This window comes from Panulirus ornatus, chromosome 6 (genome assembly GCF_036320965.1).
Source record: "Panulirus ornatus isolate Po-2019 chromosome 6, ASM3632096v1, whole genome shotgun sequence".
Lineage (NCBI taxonomy): Eukaryota > Metazoa > Arthropoda > Malacostraca > Decapoda > Palinuridae > Panulirus > Panulirus ornatus.
The window spans coordinates 4051375-4074270 of NC_092229.1; the positions used below are offsets into that span (position 1 = coordinate 4051375).

Here is a 22896-nt window from a genome sequence, read left to right on the forward strand (position 1 = left end):
ACGATGTCATCGTCCAGGAATGTAGGGCGCCCTCGAGGGCTCAAGGTCATCCTCTTAAGACACCTAAACCTGAATTTTTGACACGGTGTCACGACCCTAGGAATGTGTGTGTATGTGTGTGTGTGTGTATGTGGTGGCGGATTCCCGGCGCCCCCCCCCCCCCCCCATCCCCGGCGGCGCGAGGCGTTACCCTTTAATGTCATATTGAACGATCCACGTCCTTCTGGCCCTCCCCTTCCTCCCTCCTCCCCTACCCCCCCCCCCCCCCCCCCTCTTCAAAAGTGGCATCTCTTATAGTCTCTCTCACCTACAACCACTACCGACGTTCGGGATTTCGTCTCGAAACCCAGAATGAATTGGGGTCTCTGATACCCGAGGCAACACCCTCACTGCCCTGAATCTGGGCAGAGATCATAAGAAAAATCCTCTTTTTTGTGTGTGTATTCTCAGGTGAGAAGTGATTCTATTATTTCAGTTGCCACACTGAAACTTAGGAAAGGAAACAAGATATCTATAAGAGACATTTATAATTATTCATCTCCGTTTATAGAGCAATTTATTTTCTTAAGATTTCCTTAGAGTCAACAATATCACTAATGAATGAAATATTAATTGGGGAAAGTTTTCTCAGAAAAAAAAGTTCTCTTGATATATGCTCATTAGTTAAGTTACAAAATGTCCAGAGAAAATATATATAGACCTGATCACTATGTCTTAAGACCTTTGGGCTGATCATTAGTTTCTCGGATTTTCAACACACAGGCCTGACCGTCAGCGATAAGACTAGACTTGTGGAAATATGAGAAATTATCATCGGGTCTACAAACGAACTGTTAATGAACAAAGACTAATGATAAGTGAGGAACACATCAATATGATGATAATCGTATCAATGATAATAACGGTAATCATAATATGATAATAATAACGATAGTAATAATAAATTATAATGCTACTAATAGTACTGTTACTACTGCTTCTAGTACTGGGGTTGAACCATCCATCTTGTGCATATCTGTTACACTTTCCCACATCTCTTGGTCAATCGTCATCTATCATGACAGTGTGATACAGCATTACAGGGCAATGGAAAGGAGGATGGGTCTGCCTCCTCCCTATGACCATACATAACCAATCTCCACTTCCATGGCGCATCGTAGATTTAAGTACGTGTCTGAACCTCCTACGCCCCATTTTTTTTTCATTCTCACATCTACCCTCAAGTCATTCCTGAAAGGCTTTTATCAGTCTTTCATATGGATCTGTCCCTCCATCATCAGGGAGGATTAATCTACATGTGCCTGAAATTCTGGGCCATCATCTTGTAAGCATCGCTCGGAATCATACAATCTGACGTACTTACCCTCTCAACACATACTATCGACCTGCCCTCACTTGCATTCCCTTTCAACTCCCTTGTCTTACTTCTCAAATTTCTCTTCACGTTGCCTCTCGCCTCCTGCCCAAATCTCAAGTAAAATACTATTATCAGCATATGGGATTATCTACCTTTTTCCACTCTCTTCCAGCCTATTGTAGTTATAGTAGTAGGCAACTGTAGTACTTACTCATACACCATTCACACAGTCCACTTAAACTTTTTAACAGCCTGTCAGAACCTAGCTGACTGCTATCTCATCCTGCTGCAATAGTGGTCTTAGGAAAAGGCAAAACAGGCAAGTGCTAAAAGGGGTCCAGCACTTCAGGGAGCCCTCCAAAGATATTCATATTCCTCGTTATATATGAACTAATTTCTATCATTCGTATTATCAACATTGTATGAAGATGCTTTCAATGCTACATCATGGAGAGGAAGAGGTGAAACAAATCGCTGGTGTTCTATCTCTAACAGACCATCAAAATCAAGTCCCTACAGGCCCTTGATTCATTGTTACTCAGAATCCCTAACAACGCTATGGCCATCTTTGCGGCCACCATAGGCTTCGACACGCTCATTCACCCGTCGACGAAGACCTGATATACTACTCTGTACCTCCGCCACCTTTCCTCTCACTCCATGAATATCTTATCATATTTCACGGGCCATGCGTGTCGTACATGCTTCACCACGCCCATAATATTTCTTTTTTTCAATCTCATATTCACGGTAAATATATCAGATCCACGAAATAGCTGCGACAACAATGCATCCACCTTCCGTTCATCTCTTTCCTCGCCATTTCCAATCCTTTTTTTCAGTTCATGAACGACCATCTACATCATGTTCATGCTTCACAAACTCATACATGCCTCTCTCCTACCAGACCTCCGATGTCTCATAAATTGGTGCTTCCTATAAGGGCGTCTCATTCATCAAACACACCAGTGCCTTCATGCAAAGGAACAGTTACTGCAACCGTTCAATCGTTTGGCACCTCTCACTAAGTCTTCCGTCTCAGTGCATCAAGAGACTTTTTACGCAATATCTTAGCCTTGTTTTTTCCCCGGGTGAACCAACCAGTCTTTCACTTAACTACGGCCCATCGCTATCAGCCGACCCGATCCACAGCTTTGCGTGTTCAATATACCTTTAGTAATATGGTGGGTATCATGAAAACCTTCTATCCATACCGGACCAGGTCATCCAACAATCGTCCTAGGGTCATCTACCTATCCCCTACACCCAAAGTCACACTATCCCTTACTCCCCCTAATTCATGCTCTCGATCACGGATCATGTAGTTCAGTAATCGTTCTTGGGGTTCTATCTACCCTCAATGCAGTAAGACAAACTATTCGTTTCTACCTATACGCAAAGTCACACTATGCTTTTACTTTCCTTCCTAGTTCTTCCTATCCATACCTAGCCAGGTCGTCTTCCAACAATCGTCCTTCGTCACTCCAGGCTGGCTGTGAATTTGGTCAACGCACCCATCGGTTTACAGAGTCCAAAGCAGATTTATCAACTTGAGAAAACCAAGGAAAGGTAAATATTTCACCAATGGTAAAAGTGTAAACAGAAAAAAAAAGAAATTCCTTCAGAAAGCTTTGTGTTATTTCGGAAAACGTCAAATCTCACTTGAAATAATATTTACCAGATATTGGATGCCCTCGAAAAAACAACACACGACTCCCATTTTTCGCTATCATAATTGTGATCAATGAGAACTCCTTTTTGCTTCGACATTCAGGAAACACAGATGCAATTAACTTCATTTTTATGACAACATTACTATAAACTTTTTCGAAATAAATACTAAAGAAAAAAGTAAATAAAACTTTTTAATTCGCAATCAACGCCTCTTCAGTTAGCAAACTTACATTTTTCACTGGACAAGTTGGAGTAACGTAATTGGTGAAAAATGTAAAATGATCCGCTTATCTGACAAGCTTGCTGCTGTCATCCACTGTCATCAACACCATACGCACCTCGACACCAGCGGAAGCTGACGGTGAAGGTCACTATTTTTCAAGGACAAGAGCCAGCAGTAAAGCTGTTATTAAAGACGGTAACAGAAAAACCAACAATAAACTTGAAGATGATAACGGATGCAAGTATATATATATATATATATATATATATATATATATATATATATATATATATATATATAGGTGTGTGTGATTCCGTGTATGACTAGGGAGGACACGTATATAAACACAACAGTCATAACTATAGCCATAAGACTTTGCAGAAAATGAGAGTGCATGTATGCAAGTGTGTGATGCATACAGATGTAAGCGTAAAGGGAAGATAGATGAACACGGTGAATACCTTTATTTATGAAGAGAACAATGTCTTTTAGCCTTATGACATGAAAATTACTGAAGTGCGTTGTCACTTAAGTTCGTTGTTAGAAAAGTCAGCACGTATGAAGTGCAGAATTCACCCACACCCAACAACAATGGACCTAATTCACCTACACCCAACAACCTCAAACTTCAGTCCATTAACAATATAACCTCAATGCACCTACAACCAACAACACGGCTGTACCTGTGGGACAGAAACCTCTCACACTCACACACGGGTGACCCAACTCACCTTCAGTTTGTACAACTTGTGGTCGACGATCTGGCCCACGACGTTCTTGCAGTCCCTGGCGTAGTGCTCGGGCGCCAGCATGTGCACGTACCACACCCAGTGCACGTCCGACGGTGGTGCCAAGATCTTCTCCGTGCAGTTGGCAGCCAGGGGAAGCCACAGCAGCTCGTACCTGACGATGAAGGACGAGCAGACGGAGGGAGGTTACTCATCTGGGTCGGGGTCTTCTTTTGGGAAGATTAGGATGTCTGGAGATGGATAGACTCGCATGCTGAGTGGCTACGATGCGCAAGGAATGGGAGACATACACTGTGGTGTGTGGAGACCTGAAGGGAAAACACTTATTGATGCGACAGTGAGATGTAGGGTAGATTTATGTGCTCATGCCCTCGATACGTGAGGGATACAAGCGAGACGCCCAGCCTTTGGGGGGAAAAAAAGGTCACAGATCACGAGTAGTTACTCCAATCATTGACACAAAATTTCAGGTATGAGCTGCGTTCGAGGTTCACAATCCTAAGCTAATGTGAAGTACGACAGTTTCAGTCATCCCGAGTCAGCTCGAGCGAGTTGAAGGGCATAAGACCTTTGTCGCCATATTGATATTAAGAGATGGTCACTTGTGTACACACACACACACACACACACACACACACACACACACACACACACACACACACACACAAAATTAGGAGGATATTCTATCCCCACGAGGAAAGGGACATCTCCAACCATACAACACTGCGAGATACGTGCAAACGCAACCAAACTGACTAGCTCTGCCATCAACGGCCTGGCGTCACAACCAGAGGAGGCCTCCACCCCTGAAGGCTGCACGCAAGGCATCACCAAGCCATACCAAGTGAATCTGGTCAATATCGACTGGGTTTAGAAAATAGTTGATGCTCAAATATTCATCTTAGGCTCTGTCTATATGTGCTCTTCTCTTCGACATTACTGGAATCATGGAAATTGAATAAGGAATATAATTTAATGGATAATGCATTAGCATATAACTTATATACAAACGTAGGTGAAGGACAATGTATAATTCTCCAACAATAAAAGACACATTGAGAGTGGTATGGTACTCTTCAACAACAAAACTGAACATTCGATGTTCAGCCGTTGAAGAACACCCGTGAACAATCTCATGAACAAAGAATGCGGTGGGTGATGGGAGGAGCCGACTCTTACTTCAATAAAAAGTTATTCGAAACTCAATTAACTCGTAAAATTTTAATCTCGCGAATCCCTACTCTAAACAATTAAATACCTGGGAATTTCCATGATTCCAGCAACGTTGAATGCGCGTCAGAATCATACCAGTCTCGTTTGAATCCAAAGCTTTAGGACAGTAATACCTCGACTATTTTCTCTGCGTATTCAGCAAACAATATGAGGAACAGATTCAAAAAAATAAAGACACCTACTTGCAAAGCTTCTTATCAATATACGAAGCTTAGAAATCCAGACACACAAAACTTCCTCGTGAACCATACAGCCATGCAGTAATCCTCTTTGTAAATGGAATCCTGGGCAGAAATCCTAGGAACGGTCTCTCGACCAGTGGGAGGGAAGTCTCAATCCACCAGCTTGTGAGAGTCGCCAAATAACTATTGAATCAGTCAGACGCGTCCAGCGTTGTTGCATTGGTTTTGCGTCGGTGTTTACCAGAGAAGCGTGGTGTATTTACGGTGTGTGTGTGTGTGTGTGTGTGTGTGTGTGTGTGTGTGTGTGGTGGCATCTCCAGGTGTTCCGAGAATGGATGAATGGTCTCGTGAATGAGTGAATATGGGAACGTCGACGTGATGGCGAATGCGCGGATGAACAGTAGCAGTACGAGAAAACGGCAGGAAACATGATTGTGTGTTGGCAAATCTGTATGGGTATATATATATATATATATATATATATATATATATATATATATATATATAAAATCACGAGGGACACCCGACTTCAGATATGCAGAAACACCACTTGTCAGAGGAAAGACGAAAATCCTGAGCTCTTTCGCGTATTACCACACCCTCAGAGGACTAGTTACAGAATTCATTCATTCTGTAACTAGTCCTCTGAAGCAGAGGTAATACACTAAAGCTCTCAGGATTTTCGTGTCTCCTTTTCCAAGCATATATATATATATATATATATATATATATATATATATATATATATATATATATATATATACACTAGCTGTAGCGCATGCATATCCCTCTCTCTTCGTCGTCCAGACACTCGCCTTTTTTCAGTCTTATTCATAACACTGTAGATGTGGCAGACTAAGATGCTGACCAGCTGTTACTAAACTCCGAAAATTGTGTTGTGTGTCAGTCAGGAGTCACATGAGGTTATCCTTCAGTGAAGTCCTACGAGGTTACTCCTCCCGTGATGTCAAGATACATCAGGTGGGGGAACTGGGAATCTCCGGCAGGGTTCTCCCGAGTTAGCTCATATTGTCTGAATGTTGGTGAAGCAGGACTCGTATCTGCACACTGGACTTGTTTCAGTTCGGTTCATCACCATCAATGGCGTGTATGTTATTTTAGGTAAATCCTCGATACTGTTTCTCATAGTATCTTGATGTACCTAAAGTTGAATCACTGAATGGTGAAACCACTGATGGAACGATATATGACCCACTCGTCTCCTGCAGTGAAGCAGGGTTCAATTATGCTTACCATGATGAAGCTTCGAATCATCCTGTCCATCTGTAGCAAATGACTGAAACTTTCTTTTTTTAATCTCTGTGAAGTGCAACATTTTCTCGTCCCAAGGGAGTGTAACAATGAAGGCTTTTATCGTTCGTTCCGTCGTAAGCCAGTAAAAATAAATAGCGCATGGAGTAACAAGCTGTACGGTTGGAGAGAGGACCACTGTGCAATGATTGAAGGGAACGAGCTCAACACAGTTCACAGACACAATCACAGCCACAGGCAGGGAAACAATGGCGATTCGTAAGACCTCGAAACTTCAGCTGGGTTCCTGTCGAAACTTCTCTGTCACACTGATGCCGATTCCCTCGCTCCAAACTCTCTTTTATTAAATCTGGGGCTTCTATGTAGCCATGTTGATTCAAGCCTAGCTCCTTCCCCTTTTACAGATTCCCTTAATCTTCTTAAAGCCTTTTAGGCAAATTGCTTTGGATTTCCAATCAACGTGAGCGAAATATGACTATGTCGGATATCTTAGTTTTTAAGGCCCTTCGATATTCGTACAGGAAGAAAGTCATTGAATATTGCAGTAGTAATTTTCTTTTCAACATGTATGAACCTTTTAAGAAAAAAAACTTAACTAAATCGTTGCAAAGTCCTCTCATTTCACCTGATGACACAGTGAATCCTCTCGTTTCATAAGACGACACAGTGAATCCTTTCGTTTCATCAGATGACACAGTGAATCCTTTTCATCAGGACACTCCGAGGAATCCTTGACCTTCATGTGAACCATAGTAAAGAGCTTATGCTTAATGAAACAAACACCCTGTGTCGATCATCATCTGTGTAAACCTATCCATTTTGAAGTAGGACGAAGCACTTCGCGAACCATGGAACGAACCGTCCTATCTTTCCTTGAACCAATGAACCAACCATTATCTCCCTGAACCAAAGAAGTTGTGATCCACCATTACTTCCATCGTACCTCGTAAAGGTCACAAATGTGTACCTTCCTGACGGCTAATCTCTAAACAAACACCAGTTCCAGCTCTGGGATACGGGCGACTCCAGTTTCAGGCTACACACCGAGCGCCGCTCTATATTCCCAGCCAAAGCAGCTCGGAGGTCTGATTGTCTTGTTATCCAGCACAGATTCGCCTCACTTGATCGAGACAGTTTCGGATAGACGTGATGACAATCTGGTTGCACAGTTCCTCAGAATTACAAAGGAGCGCATTTTGCTTACCTGTAAACGGTTGGGTAGTGAAGCCAGACAAGGAGACTCCCGGGGTGGACAACGACGCAGAAATTTGTACTGGCGCCTCTCAATCTGGGTCACTGGTCGACCCTCTCCCTACGAAAATTTTCCTACCCCATCTCCTTTTCCAGGAGTGAAGTATTACCTTCAGCAAAATCAGGATAAACTGGGTCTTGCCTGGGCCCCGGGTGTGGGAGAGAAGGAACATGGCAGTAACGTCGCCACAGGAACCAGTAAACCTTTCCTCACAGGGAATCCATCTGGTGTGATTGTCGAAGTGCATCAGGGTCATTGCTTGGCTTAGTCCGGGTATAAGCATGGTACGCCTAACGACGCCGGAGGGTTAGGAATTACACGAACCACTGCAAAATTCTTTTTTTTTTTTTTTACTTGCTAATATTTCCTCTTAAAACGAGGACAACATAGTCAAGGATGGGATGTCTCTGGGCTAGACGTTTGCCAAGGTTTAGTTACCTTGAACGAGTGAGTTTAAAGAGGAGAGACCTTAATGCTATTTGCACAGGGTTTGGATGGTGAGTTTAAAGGTGAGGTCATCAAGAACGAGGAGGAGGAGGAGGAGGAGGCTGTCGCTGGGGGAGGAACTTGAGGCGGTCCCCTTCGTTACCTTCCAGGTGTAGGTGGCAGGGGTGGGTGAGGAGAAACAGGTGAGGTGAAGGGGGTTAGGTGGGTAAGGAGGGGGATACAGGTGAATGAGAGGGGTGAAACATGTGGATGAGGAGATGGATGAGGTGGAACAGGTGGATGAGGTGGTGGTACAGGTGGATGAGGAGGTGGTGCAGTTGGGTGATGAAGTGGAACAGGTGAGTAAGGAGGTGGAACAAGTAGGGTGAGGGAGTACGACAAGTGGGTGGGGAGGGCGGAAGAGATGGTGTCACAGGTGGATGAATATGAGGAACAGGTGAACGAGGAGGAGAAAACGTGTGGATGCAATGGAAGAACATGGAGATGAGAGGTGAGGAAACTTTCAAGTGAGAGACAGAAAACAGATGAAAATGAAATATTTATAAATAAAGATAACGAAAGCACAAAAATATTTAAGAAAGTATAAAGAAACAGAATAAGAAATCATATGAGAAACTTAAAATGAATGATAAATGTAAACGAAGAAGATCAAGGGAAGCGAGTCTAGAAACCAGTTGGGGCAGAGGAGCCTTTACTGACCGAGCCACCTGTGGTAAGAGAGTCTCTACTGACGGAACCACCTGCTGAGCCACCTGCGGGAAGAGTCCATTCTGAGGACACCACCTGCCAAGCAGGAATCTTTATACACAGACTCACCTGCAGATCCACCTGAGGTGCAGGAGCCTTAACTAAAGGTACTACGTGCTGAAGTGCTTGCGCGCGCGCACACACACACACACACACACACACACACACACACACGAGAATGAGTGAGGAGGGGTCGACAAAGAGGAATTCTGTGTCAGAATTGGAGGCGACAAAGAGAAGGGGGAGACCAAATTAGAGATGGAAGGATGAAGTGAACAAAGTTTTGAGTACTCGCGGCCTGGACATGCACACGGGCGTATGGAGCGTGCACAGGACAGAGTGGAACAATGTGGTATAAAGGGGGCGACGCGCTGTCGATGGACTGAATCAGGGAACGTGATGTGTTCGGGGGGAAGCCACGGGAGGTTCTCTGGGGCTTAGGTGTGGGAGGGACGTAGGTCTTGCTGGACAGACGGTCGGCGAAGACTGAGGGGCGACGCACGAGTGGCAGGGCTCAGGGTACGCTCGACCATTCATCCAAACTTAGGTTCGCAGAGAGAAACAAAGTTGCTCCATCTTTATCACATCTCGTTACCCTTCATCACAGCCGTGCCAGATTGCTCATACCAGATCCCCGCGTGAGCAGTCTCGGTAGCAGCGTTCACAAGTGTGAGCGAGTACGTTTGAGTGCGTCTGTGGGTTGTGATTGCGTGTAGGTGAGGGAGGGGGTCATTCATGTGTGTGTTTTGATACTATTTTGTTATTGCCTGCTTCTGTGAGTGGGGGATGGAGTCTTACACTCGTGGGGTTCTTACTGTGTGTGTGTGTGTGTGTGTGTGTGTAAGTAACTTTGCAGTAATCTATTTGTATCTACTGAGAGATACTCGTTTCCCTCCCCAGATACACACATACTGACCCGGTCTTGTTTTGCAGATACTCGGATTCCTTGGAGTCAACACCTTTCCACTTAATGATTTTCAGCTGTAAAACATTCCGTTGATGAATTAGATATTTCTTTATGCAGATTCCTAGCCTTGAAGCACTCTAGCTTGCATCCTCGTCGAGCCTTGAAATACCCTAACCTGAACCCTACCCTGCATCCTAGCCTTGAAGCACCCTAGCCTACACCCTTGCCTTGAAACACCCTAGCCTACACCCTTGCCTTGAAACACCCTACCCTGCATCCTAGCCTTGAAGCACCCTAGCCTACACCCTTGCCTTGAAACACCCTAACCTGCACACTAGCCTTGAAAAATCTCTCATTATCCACATCTGCTAATTGATTCGGAATATCGTAATATGTAACCTAACCTCACCTCTCCCTTCAATCTTTAACGAAGGCAATTAACGTGATTTTCAGCCTCTTCGCTGGCCAGATCCGCCGGCACCGTCCTAGCTGCGCACGGGTCTCCACTCCCTCCACCTTGTTGAATTCTCAATATACATAAGCTCTCCATCTTTTTTTTTTACTGCGAATAAATGTTCTTACATATACAAAATCTCGATCCCGGCAAATGATGAATTTCTACATATTCAAAGTTATGTGACAAAGACCTAGCCGTCGTGGTGGGTTGGGGACTAGTGGGGCGTGCAGAGGGGAGTGGGGGGGCGTGCTGGGGGTGAGGGGAAGGGAGGGCCGTACAGACGGTGGGAGGCTGAGAGAGAGGGTCATGTGAGTGGTGAGAGTTGGGTCGGGGAAGGCCTCTTGTGTATATATATATATATATCATATATATATGAATACATATAAAGACAGGGCTGTTAATGGTGCCGAGGCCCATTACAGTAAAAAAAAAAAAGGGTGCACTTACTCTGATTAATGGGCCGGATAATAGCACCAAGTATTTCATGGAGACAGATGATAAAGAGCTAATTACGCCGTATGATGATGAGTTACAGAGCCGAGAGTAGCTCAACGCTAAATGGAAAAGGTGTTGCATATGATTATAGCTTCACATCGACTTACCATAAAGCACACACACACACACATTATATATATATATATATATATATATATATATATATATATATATATATATATATATATATATATAGAGAGAGAGAGAGAGAGAGAGAGAGAGAGAGAGAGTCTGTACGTAGAGGAAGAAACACGAAATCTACACAGGATGAGAGGAAGGCTGGGTCTAAGTTATTTTTGTCACGAAGAGCTCGGACGAAGGAGGAGGAGAAGTTTAGAGAGAGTTGAATCCACGAGCCTGGACTAGCTCGATGGTTGGCAGAATATGAAAGAACAGTGGAAGAACTGAACGGAGGGGGCATTACCTTTGGATGGCCTTCTTCACCAGCGGTCCCTGGTAGAGTGCCGGATGCCGGTTGACGAAGTACAAGAACTGCAGCTCCCTCTGAGCCGCCCGGATCAGGTTGAGGCTGAATTGAACTTGACTGGCGCCCTTCAGTCCGGATTTATATGAGGGCATTCTTCCCTCAGCTCCTCCACCGCCTCCACCTCCTCCTGCGCCGCTTCCACCGCTTCCTCCTCCACCTCCTCCTCCTCCTCCTCCTCCTCCCCCTCCCCCTCCACCCCCTCCACCTCCGCTGCTGCTTCCTCCTCCCGCTCCTCCTCCGCCAGGACCTTCAATGCCTCCTCCTCCACCCCCACCCTCTGCTGCGTTTTCACCCACCACGGCTGAAAAGAAGCAACGATGATCATTAGTTAGACAGAAGTATGAGGAACATCCTCAAAACCACATGATCAAATATTCAAATTTCCACTAGTATGTAGACTGATATGAAGGTGATTGATGGTAGTGAAGGTAGATGTGTCTAGGCTCATCCTGTTAGAGCAAGGAGAACCCCACAGCTCCAGTACAACATATGAAATAAGGGAATGAAACATGTACACACAAACCCATTATTGCTTTGTGTGTGTGTAATTACTATGTATACAACTACTGACACACTATTCTTGCATTAATAAAACATAGATTTATTAGTATTATGCCAAAAGACTTAGGATGCAGTTTACAGATATCTGAGTAACTATATCTACTGAAAGAAAACCATGAAAAAATCCTGCTCCACCTCCCCTTCCCTAAGCAAACAAAAAAATGACAAATTATACACTCGACAAACATCAAACAGCCGTCCTCCCAACACAGTCAAACTTCACTCCATCAGCCACATACCCATGTCAATCTAGACTCCCCATGTATGAACGAGTTATACTTTCTAGTCTGCTTGTGTTCATGTGTTCAACTTTACAAACAAAAACCCACACTACCGCAATATATATATTATATATTATATCATACTTTGTCGCTGTCTCCCGCATTAGTGAGGTAGCACAAGGAAACAGATGAAGAAAGGCCAAACCCATCCACATACACATGTATGTACATAAACATCCACACACGCACTTATACATACCTAAACATTTCAATATATATATATTTTTTTTTTTTGCAATATATATATATATATATATATATATATATATATATATATATATATGTATATACACACACACATACGAGGGAAGACTGCACGGGCAGAACTCACTCGTCCATTTCTCTCTTAAGTATCCTGTCGCTCGTAAGATCAACAAGGAAACATCTCAGTATTTTTTTAATCCCCCCCCCTGCTGCAGGTCACCGAATCATTGAGAACACTTGAGCATAACGGCACGATAAAGGTCCCTGAAGGACGTGTGGAGAGTGGGTAACGACCTCACGTCAACCACAGAGGTCCTGAGGGAGCAGTCTTGGGTCCACTAGCCAATTCACACCAGGCGCTTCCCACTGGAAGGAAAACCTCGTCCCACCTATTTTACAACACCACTGGCGAGGAACATGGCGACGACCTTTTACAGGAGAGAGCCACTGGAATATCACCTTCTTGACCCTCGTTGGAGAATTGGATCTCACTATTGGTGGATCACAGATGCTCAGTGATGCCCTCGGAAAGCATCCCATGCATGCACGAGATCTACGCTCTCGTCTGCGTTCATGACTCTATATGCACGTCTGTTCTACTACAGCGACTACCTTGCTCAGTAAACTCTCATGTTGATGAAGGAAGATGATATTCGTTGCTGCTGCTGTTGCGACCGTTGCTTTCACTGCTCCAGTCTGCCAGGGTAAGGGCACTGACCCCTCACAGGTGTAATGACAGAACAGTGAGGGAGAGTGTTTATCACCTCCCCACCTTTATTTTTTTTCTAGCAGATTTAGCCCCCCTGCCCGAGGAATAAAGTAGGCACAGCAAGATCAACAACAGCAGCGACAGCAGCAGTAAGAACCTGCTGTAAAAACAGCAGCGGCAGCAACAGCAGAAGCAGCAGGGTAATGGTGGCAGTGGCTCCTCTCTAGTCCCATTACGCTAATAATGAGGCGATTTCCCGGACACATCATGCCAGCATTTCCATTAGCCTGCGGTACCCATAGTACAGCCACGCCATCAGTAGATTGCGGTTTATAGGGTACAACCACGCCATCTGAGGTACGCCAGGTGATACCACGCCCTCTGTAACCTGAGGTGCACAACGTCATCCACGCCATTCATAGCCTGTGGTACATAATAGATTAATCAGTCGCATGACAATTCCGAACTCACGAGTAAGAAAATGGAGTAAATCTTCAAGCCAAGGTGCTATGTTCCACACCCCAAAACAAAGGTTTAAAACCTCACACACACACACACACACACAAGGTTTTATACCTCGCGAAGATAACGTAACCACAGTTGCTTTGAAGTTGTAAAAGCCATCATTCCCGAGGGATCATACCGTCGAGGGCTTAAGGCGTCGTACCGTCTTGGTCAACATGTACCATGGCGGTCATGGGATCGTACCGTCGTAGGCTTAAGGTGTCGTAATGTCGTGGTCATGGCACTACTCTGTCTTGGTCATGAGGTCGTACCTTCACCTACGATCCCATGTAAGGGGTTACGGTCATGAGAGAGACAGTAGGCAATTTGAGGAGGTCACTGGATGAGTGTGTGTATAGTCTGGCTGACTGGGGTGGCTGGCCTCTGAAGCGAGAGACAGACACACTCCTCGCTGTTGGGTCTCTCCTTCAAGCTTCGGTAGGAGCTATGGGTCAAGATGGGCGGGAGAGGGTTCGAAATCAATCTCTCTCTCTCTCTCTCTCTCTCTCTCTCTCTTTGTACAGGGACGAAAACTTAACAGGGAATATCGTCCTTGGAGAATCGTTGCTATGGTGGCATCATTCGTTCGTGAGGTGTCCGATTAAAAGATGGAGTACTTACGCTTCTTATTCTTCAGGTGCCTTGATGGATTACACGCTAGAATCATATCGTTATCTAAATAAAAAGGGCTTCATGCCGTATAGATTATTTCCGGAAGGACGAGGAAAAGGATGGTAGGTTGGTTAGCATTCTATTAAGCTCTGCTCAACGTCTTTAGGAATTAATTTATTCGTGTGAGGAGGAACAAGTTCTTGTATGTAATCTAAAGTTCTGAAGGTAATCATCTCTCATTTTAGCCAAATTCTCTTAAATTTGCCCGAGTGTAATCCTAATGTCTGTTTTGGATGATGGATCGGGTGATTTGTAAAAATGTTTTAAAAAACTTTTACGTCACAAGTATATTTTACCTTAACTGTGCCTGAATGAATATATTCTCAGAAAAGATTAGTAGTTTTGCTGAAACGTGATGTATTTCAGTGTAAAATAAGTTAAAATACATGAAAACAAAAGACTTTACCTAACTTTCCATTGTTTAAGAGATGTTACTCTTTTTTTCTTAATATTTTGCGGTTAAAATACGGTTAGATTACAATGATAAAATACATTCATGGAAATGTAATATTCATTCTGGAATGACGTACGTATTACAATGGAAACTAGGATAAAATCATGACGAAAACAATAGACTTTCGCATTCTTTTGTTGCTCAAAAGATGTTACCGTCATCGCTTTTCGAATTATTTTCAGTTAAAGAAAGCTGTTGTATTACAATAATATTCTATCCTGATTGACTTGAATGAATAACTGAATGGAAGTATACAATATTTCTGCTGTAACTTCCAGCATTTCAGTGTAAAGTGCCACAATAATGAAAGGTAAACAATTTCCCTTCGGCGCTCGGTAATTCAGGCTCAACGAACCTCAGTTTATAAGACGCAGTGTTTTTTTCTTTTTGTGAGGATTTTCTGAAACGAGTTTCATATGCCATGTAATACGGCTCCTTATTAGCCTAATTTGTTGTTCCATTATCCTCAAAAACTTGCGTCGACCTATACACGAGGCATTTCATAAAATTAACGATATCTTTGCCAAATAGAAAGGGTCGACCTGTGCACGAAGTAGACTCATACGCGAGTATATACGGTATATACTTTATTCATAGTAGCCTATATCCTATTCACTCAGGTCTGATAGCTGGGTGGACTATGTTTAGCTGGTATTGTCGTATTTCTAGGAAATAAGCAAAACAACGAGATTATAAACACCATTTCAACGTACGTTACTATCAAAGGCTGCTAAGGAAGGGCCGATGCAAAGGCAAAGCCTCCACGACCAGGACTTTGCCGTATCAGCTAGACGGTAGATGTTTTTAGAATCGTTTACAGTTAAAGATCTGTGTGTGTGTGTGTGTGTGTGTGTGTGCGTGTGTGCATGCCCCTTCCCCCTCCCCCCTCTATCGTCCAGGCAGGGCAGGAACGACCACACTCATCGCCGTCCCTACTAATGGACACTAATGGGAGGCAGCCACTTCCATTCCTGGCTCCGCCAGCCAGCCAGCCAACCAACCAACCGGGCGTCCGGCCCTCCCATTTGGATACCAGGAATGAATGGCAGGTCGTGGAGTATTCCTGAGCGACGTCAGAGGACCGCATGCTTGCGACGAGAGTGGCTGGAGCACCTCTCGCTGCAGGAGGACGGGAGATGACTTCCAGGGCCCGTCGCATAATCCCACCAAGCTCAGTCTATCACCCATTATTATCAGTAAATCTCACCATCATACCAGGGCCTGGGGTCATCATACCAGGACCTGGGGTCATCATATCAGGACCTGGGGTCATCATACCAGGACCTGGGGTCATCATATCAGGACCTGGGGTCATCATACCAGGACCTGGGGTCATCATACCAGGACCTGGGGTCATCATAAACTAGACCACCTGTTACATACGGACAAGTTTTCTCATCGTTTAAACTTCCATGAGCCATCAACTATGTCGCCTGTTGCATCCTAACAACTACGTCACCCGGTGCAGTCCAACAACTACGTCACCCGGTGCAGTCCAACAACTACGTCACCCGGTGCAGTCCAACAACTACGTCACCCGGTGCAGTCCAACAACTACGTCACCCGGTGCAGTCCAACAACTACGTCACCGGGCGCATTCTACCAAATCTTTACATCACCTAAGGTCCTGAAGGCACAGGAAGCGTTCCAACCTTAAGCCCACACAAGGTTTAAGCAGAGTTACGCTCGAGTCTGACTTGTACCAAAGCTAAAAAAAACGAAAACAAAAGAAAAAACATCAGTAAATCCTAATATTTGGGAAAAGAGAAAGTGGTGTGAAAAGCTATATTAAACTTCTCCAGATTTGGATGTGGGAAGTGCAACACGCCGTGTTGAGAACTTAGCACACCCCAGGGTATGCGTGGCACAATGATCGTGCAAATGCTCTCCTTTCAGAGCATAATTATTAAAGTTAGGTTGTTGAAACTGCAGTGTTTCACGACCCAGATATATATACATATATATATATATATATATATATATATATATATATATATATATATATATATATATATATATATATTTTGATTGCAGTTTCCCCACATCAGCGAGGTAGCGCCAGGAACGGACGAAGAAAGGCCACAACCGCTCAAAACTATTACCTAGCTGTCATACGTAATGCTCTAAAACCACAGATCCCTATCCATATCCTTTTCCCCCAGATCTTTCGGACGCTTCACGTACTCTGGACGAGTCCACTGACAGCGAGTAGACCCCATATACTACGTTATTCCGATTCACTGTCCCGTACATGCCTTCCACCCTCCTGCACGTTCAATCCCTGCATATTCCTCTTGACCTCCGGTTGCTTTCTCTCATGCATCCCCCAACAATTGCACTTCCCCTAAGTGCCACCTAAAACCCTTTCTTTTGTCTTTCACTGACAACTTTACTTTTTCATCCCACCATTCACTACTCTTTCTAATCTGCCTACCTTTCGCCTTTGTTTCATACTCCCACCTTCTGCCATTCTACACACAATCTTTCCTGGTACTTCTTCACACAAGTCTCTTTCCAAGCTCACTTACTCTCACCACTCTCTCCTCCCTGACACTGTTTACCCTTTAAGTAAACCCACATAAATCTTCACCCTCACCTCCACAAAATAGTGATCAGACATCCCAAAAGCTGCCATTCTCAGCACATCTACATGCAGGGATCTCTCTTTTACAAGCCTGTCAATCAATATGTAATCTAATGATGGCTATTGAGGATCTTTCCTACTCGCATACGAATACTTGTGTAAGCCCCTCTTAAACCAGTTTATATATATATATATATATATATATATATATATATATATATATATATATATATATATATAATCAAAGAACAAGCGTCAAAGCTGGGCTACTTTCCCAAAAAACTAAAACAAATTACCTAATATTACACAAGACATGGCCGAATATTTCTCTTCACAATGGGTGGCGCCTCAGGTGTCTGCTAAATTGCTTTTGGCACTTCCATCTCTTTCCTCGTTATCTTACCTCCTCTTTCTTAAGAATTCGAGACACTGATAGCTCGTTGATGATTCATATAATGTTTATCATCGGTCTTATCTTTTTTAATGTCTATCTGTCTATCTATCTGTAATTGCCCAGACTTCTATCTACGAGTGGAGCACTGTGTTGCCCAGGTAGTCTACCCATGAACGAACACAGCTCCAAGGCTGCACCGCTTCCAGTAGCAGGGTAATGATGGACACCTATGGAGTGAGGAGGTCTTTGACGAGACTGTACCCCTCAGCTATATGGTGTAACCTCGTGCAGGGCGGAGCTCTGTAACACCTATTCTCAAATAGTAACCTTATTTGTTATCGATCAATCATTAGAAAAAAATTTCTCGTAACTTTGAGAGACCTTAATCGCCTTCTTTTAATTCTTCTTTGCTTTCGTGTCCTTTTCTTCTATTGCTTTTAAAAGAACTGCATCTTTCAGTGGCTATGGCCAGACCACCTCGCCTGGACCTTGGGGGCGGTGTGGTCTGTATATCTAACTATGCAACTCCTGCTTAACTATCTACGTCTTCAGTTATATGGGTAAGAATTGATCTTCTCAGTCGTTACTGTCTCATTGTCATTACTGTTAGCATCCCCCCTATGGCACATTTGATATATTTTATCTGTTTAGTCGGATATAGCTTTTATGTAACTGACTAGTTTGTGTGAAATATGTTTTCATGTTATTCCTATCATTAGCAACTTATGGGCAGTGGTTCATCGTGATTCAGTAGCTCACTTACACTAACGTCATTTGTCATTCCACTACCGTTCCAAGTAATAATATTTCTCTAATCTATTTCAGATTCATTTCTTTTAAGCTAGCTTTCTCATTTTCATGTTTTCCATGGCAGCGTTTTCCTCGTATCTTCAGTAGCATCTGCTTCCCTTGCTTTGAAAAACTCCTTTCTAAATGATTTTTGCATTTACTCTTTTTTTACCCTTCCTTCACTTATTAGATACATTACGATCTAACCATTTTTCTTTCCACTCCTTTCACCCTCTCTGTTCAGTGACTTCAACAATATTCCAGCTCAGTTTGTATTCCAGGTAGATCGTCCTGGTAAACCTCGTTTTACACAAAATTTTTCCCCGATATATATATCTGGTGCGTTGTATCTATTTTCCTCCACATGACTCCAGCAGCCAAATGCGTTTTTATTCCAACGTTTGTCTGTCTGCCTCTCGTCTTACTCAGTCTATCGGTCAGTCTTCTTCAGGCTTATGGAGGAGCTAAAAAAGAATTCCCCACACTAGTCGCGAGTTTCCCTATGGACACACAGACCCTTTGTGATGCGAAAGGTCACCAATTAACAAGCAGAGTGATGGAGGCTGAGGCTAGGCCAGAGTGTTGGGTTCTTTCCCGACTCGCGAGTAATGTAAAGGACATACGCTGCCTCTGTTGTATTCACGTGCCTCTGTTTGAGCGATTGATGACGACTGTTGTGGGAAGTGTGGCCAGCTAGTCCCAGATCTGCTCATGGCAGCTGGTACCTGTTGATTACACACACACACACACACACACACACACAGTAATATATATATATATATATATATATATATATATATATATATATATATATATATAATCATTCGTCTGTCTGTCTAGAAATACACAGACAGATCGAAGAGGAACGTGTGAAATAAGAGCAAGTTATACACCACCACAGATCCGTATCCATGGCCAACATAGTTTCAACCCTGCCGGAGACACCCCCAGGTGTGGAGGACCAACCCCCCATCACCGCCTCCATCAGGAGAGGCAAGGGTGGAGGGGCAACCCCCCCACTCCCCCTCCTGTCATGCCGGAACTTCTGGACCGATCAATATAGCTCCACCAAACCAAGTAAACAGTCCTTCCCGTTGGAGAGAGAGAGAGAGAGAGAGAGAGAGAGAGAGAGAGAGAGAGAGAGAGAGAGAGAGAGAGAGAGACTGACCTACAAGAACGTACAAAGAGACTTGGCCACCAAGTTGTGGCAGTGCGGACGCGTAAGTAGCATTCAGCGCACGTCTTGATCATAAAAACTGCCCCCTTTTTTTTGCCACAACGCATATTACATAACTGTCTATCTTGGGTACATCTGGGAATGTCTTCAACCATATGACAAATTTTCTTTTAAACGATTCTGTCTTTCGTTATCTCCTGGCAGTACAGTGTATATTCTTCCTATCTTTCTTTTAAGGCTCTCATATGCCTTCGTATGATGTGCTTCTGGTATCTTCCAAGGCATACTTGAGGAGACTGTGTCTGTGTTCCTTCTTAGTTGAGAAGCCTTTCTAAGATCATTTCACTGTTCTTCACCTCTACAATCTGTGCCCACGCGATGATCATCGCGCGCCTTCGACTTTTCTGGAAGGTGAAACTCTTCACTTCACTCGCTCAGCTTCTCACTGTACGTCCCACTTCGTTCGTGCGAGGCTCTTGCGAGTTCTCGGCCACCAGAGAGAGAGAGAGAGAGAGAGAGAGAGAGAGAGAGAGAGAGAGAGAGAGTATATACCGACGACAGACCTTGCCAGGATGTCAGAGTTCACCACACGTCCTGCTTGGTAAGCAAGACTAATTAGTCTCCTCAGCTGGCCAACCTGCATGACGTAATCATGTCCCGTCTCCCTTCATCTGGGACTGATTTCAACCACGCGTCAAGTGTTCTTTTAAACGTTCGTGCAGTTGTTCGGTGCGTGTTGCTTATTCCTCCCTGTGGTATACTGAATACACTCCCTCTATCTTCCTGGTTGGCCTGTCAAATATCTCCGTAAATTATATTTTTGGTACGTGCCATGGTAACGACTCTGTGCCTTCCTCGTCGAGAGACTTTCAAGTTAAACGCATTTTCTTTTACACTTTTAATTTGTTCCTGTTCGCTGATGATCTCTTTCTCTCCTCCTTTTTGGTCTATTTAGTTGCAGTCGGCCTTTCAGCCCCTTTTCGTGGTATTTCGCATGTTCCGTCCCTTTGATTCTGCTCGTGAAGCAGCTTCTGAAATCTTCCATTAATTTCTTTACGGCATCATTGGAGAGAGAGAGAGAGAGAGAGAGAGAGAGAGAGAGAGAGAGAGAGAGAGAGATATCCTCCTCACCGCCCTTCATCCCTCCTTCGACTAAACATCATACAGTCACAAAATCTACATATTGCATTTATCGCCTGAATCAATATTTTCATAATCGAATCGAGAGAAGGGATAGGGTCAGGAGAGGGTGTGTGTGTGTGTGTGTGTGTGTGTGTGTGTGTGTGTGTGTGTGTGTAATAGCCTTCACCAGGCTGATAAATCTACACTCCTTTGATACTCGTGTAGGGAAGTGCCTCCTATCAACGTTGGACATATTGGAAGGGATGTAGGGTTCGGTCCGCTATCATGCCGGACATATTGGAAGGGCAAGAGTGATGTAATTACCCGAAAGAGAAGGATCAGAGAGAGAGAGAGAGAGAGAGAGAGAGAGAGAGAGAGAGAGAGAGATGAAAGAGACCGGACACGTCACAATTCCACGTAAGCCTCAGCAGTAACATTAACACTTCCCCCAAAAGAACCCACAGCCTAATACTGAAAAGGCCCGAGGTCGTAAAAATATAATCGGTCGTAAACCAGCGACGTGCTTGGCTGCCACAGAGAGAGAGAGAGAGAGAGAGAGAGAGAGAGAGAGAGAGAGAGAGAGAGAGAGAGAGAGAGAGGCCGGCTGCACAGCCCTGCAAGACATACGAAGCTGCCCAAGAGGCGGCGGTGGTGGTTGGAGCGAAGGAAGTAAGGTTCTGTGGTTCAAGGAATGGTAGGTAGGTAGGTAGGTGGGTGGGTGAGCTTTTAGAAGTGTGTGTGTGTGTGTGGCAAGAGTGGGAATGTATGGTGCAAATGGTAGGGGCGTGACTGACTGACTGACTGACTGACTGAGTGACAGGGGGAAGATGAACGAGGAGGGGAAAAGCTAATGAATGATTAATGAGATATGCAACGTCCACTTCAGGAATAATATCTACTGCATGGGGAACGAATGATATTTCTCAATCATATATATATATATATGTATATATATTAGTTTCATTTCAACCAAGATCTTTAAGTTCTTTTTCTCTGTAATACTGTCCAGATTAACATCAGATAAAGCGAGTATTACGAAAGTAGATACTCAGCAATTGCTTCGTTCGTGAATCTGATAACCGGACCATGTTGGACTCTTAGATTTACGTTATGTTAACCGGAAAGAAACTATTTTACGAAACAGAGATCGCTTAAATGACATGAAAAGGAATACTACAGGTTTACTGATGTATCGCTCTTTCGTGCTATATAAGCTTAGTATCGTATCTGTATTTCTAGTTTTAGGGCCTATGTCGAGTAGATAAGGAGAGGTACACTATCGACCCTTTGGATAATCTTGTCAGAAACACGTACTTTGCTCCCCGTACATTCTTACTTCTGGGATAGTATCAGTTAGGCTAGTTATATTCGAGACTGGTAACTGTTACTACAAGTTTGGGGAAACCGATTCTGCAAGGAGTGGAAAGCAAGGTTCCTCTGTACGTAGATTCGAAGCTCCTACTCTTTATTCTTTCCTTTACTGTTAGTGTTCGATTTATAACCACACATACACGCATATGCATTTTCTTGTGAAAGAGGAGATAATTCTACGAATGGTTTTACAGAAATAAAGCACAGCTGGTTGTGACATCTTTGTTGTTTATGAAAAGACGAATGAATAAACAAAATGAAGTATGAAGAACTTACACATCTCTTGTCCGAATGTGATTCAGAGACAAGTGGGTCTTTAATGGGTGCGTAGAAAGGCCTGAGGTCAATAAATCAATGGATCGAGGGTTTACATTCTTGAACTATCTCAAGTGTGGAGGTGCGCCGGGCTAGCTGGGTGCCCAGCTACCTAGCGCGGGGCAAAAGGTCGCCCCCACATCGACTGAAGTTAATCAGGCGAAGGAAAGACTAAGCCTGGAGAGGGTTACGTAGGCCAAGCGAGTTCGTCCATTGTTAACAAGACTCACCGAGGGTCAGATAGGGTACCATGGTGATTCATCCTCATATTATCAAG

At 43.9% G+C, this 22896-nt stretch overlaps 1 protein-coding gene across 1 annotated transcript in view; it reads right to left on the reverse strand.

Annotated features, from left to right (window-relative positions):
• The window catches only part of LOC139749011 (uncharacterized), a 253789-nt gene that overhangs the window by 65398 nt on the left and 165495 nt on the right, over positions 1-22896 (reverse strand). Inside the window, exons 2-3 of the mRNA XM_071662392.1 lie at positions 11420-11783; positions 3986-4157 (exon numbers count right to left, since the gene is read on the reverse strand). Coding sequence (XP_071518493.1) covers positions 3986-4157; positions 11420-11574 — 327 coding nt within the window. The 5' untranslated portion in view covers positions 11575-11783. The remainder of the gene's footprint in view (positions 1-3985; positions 4158-11419; positions 11784-22896) is intronic.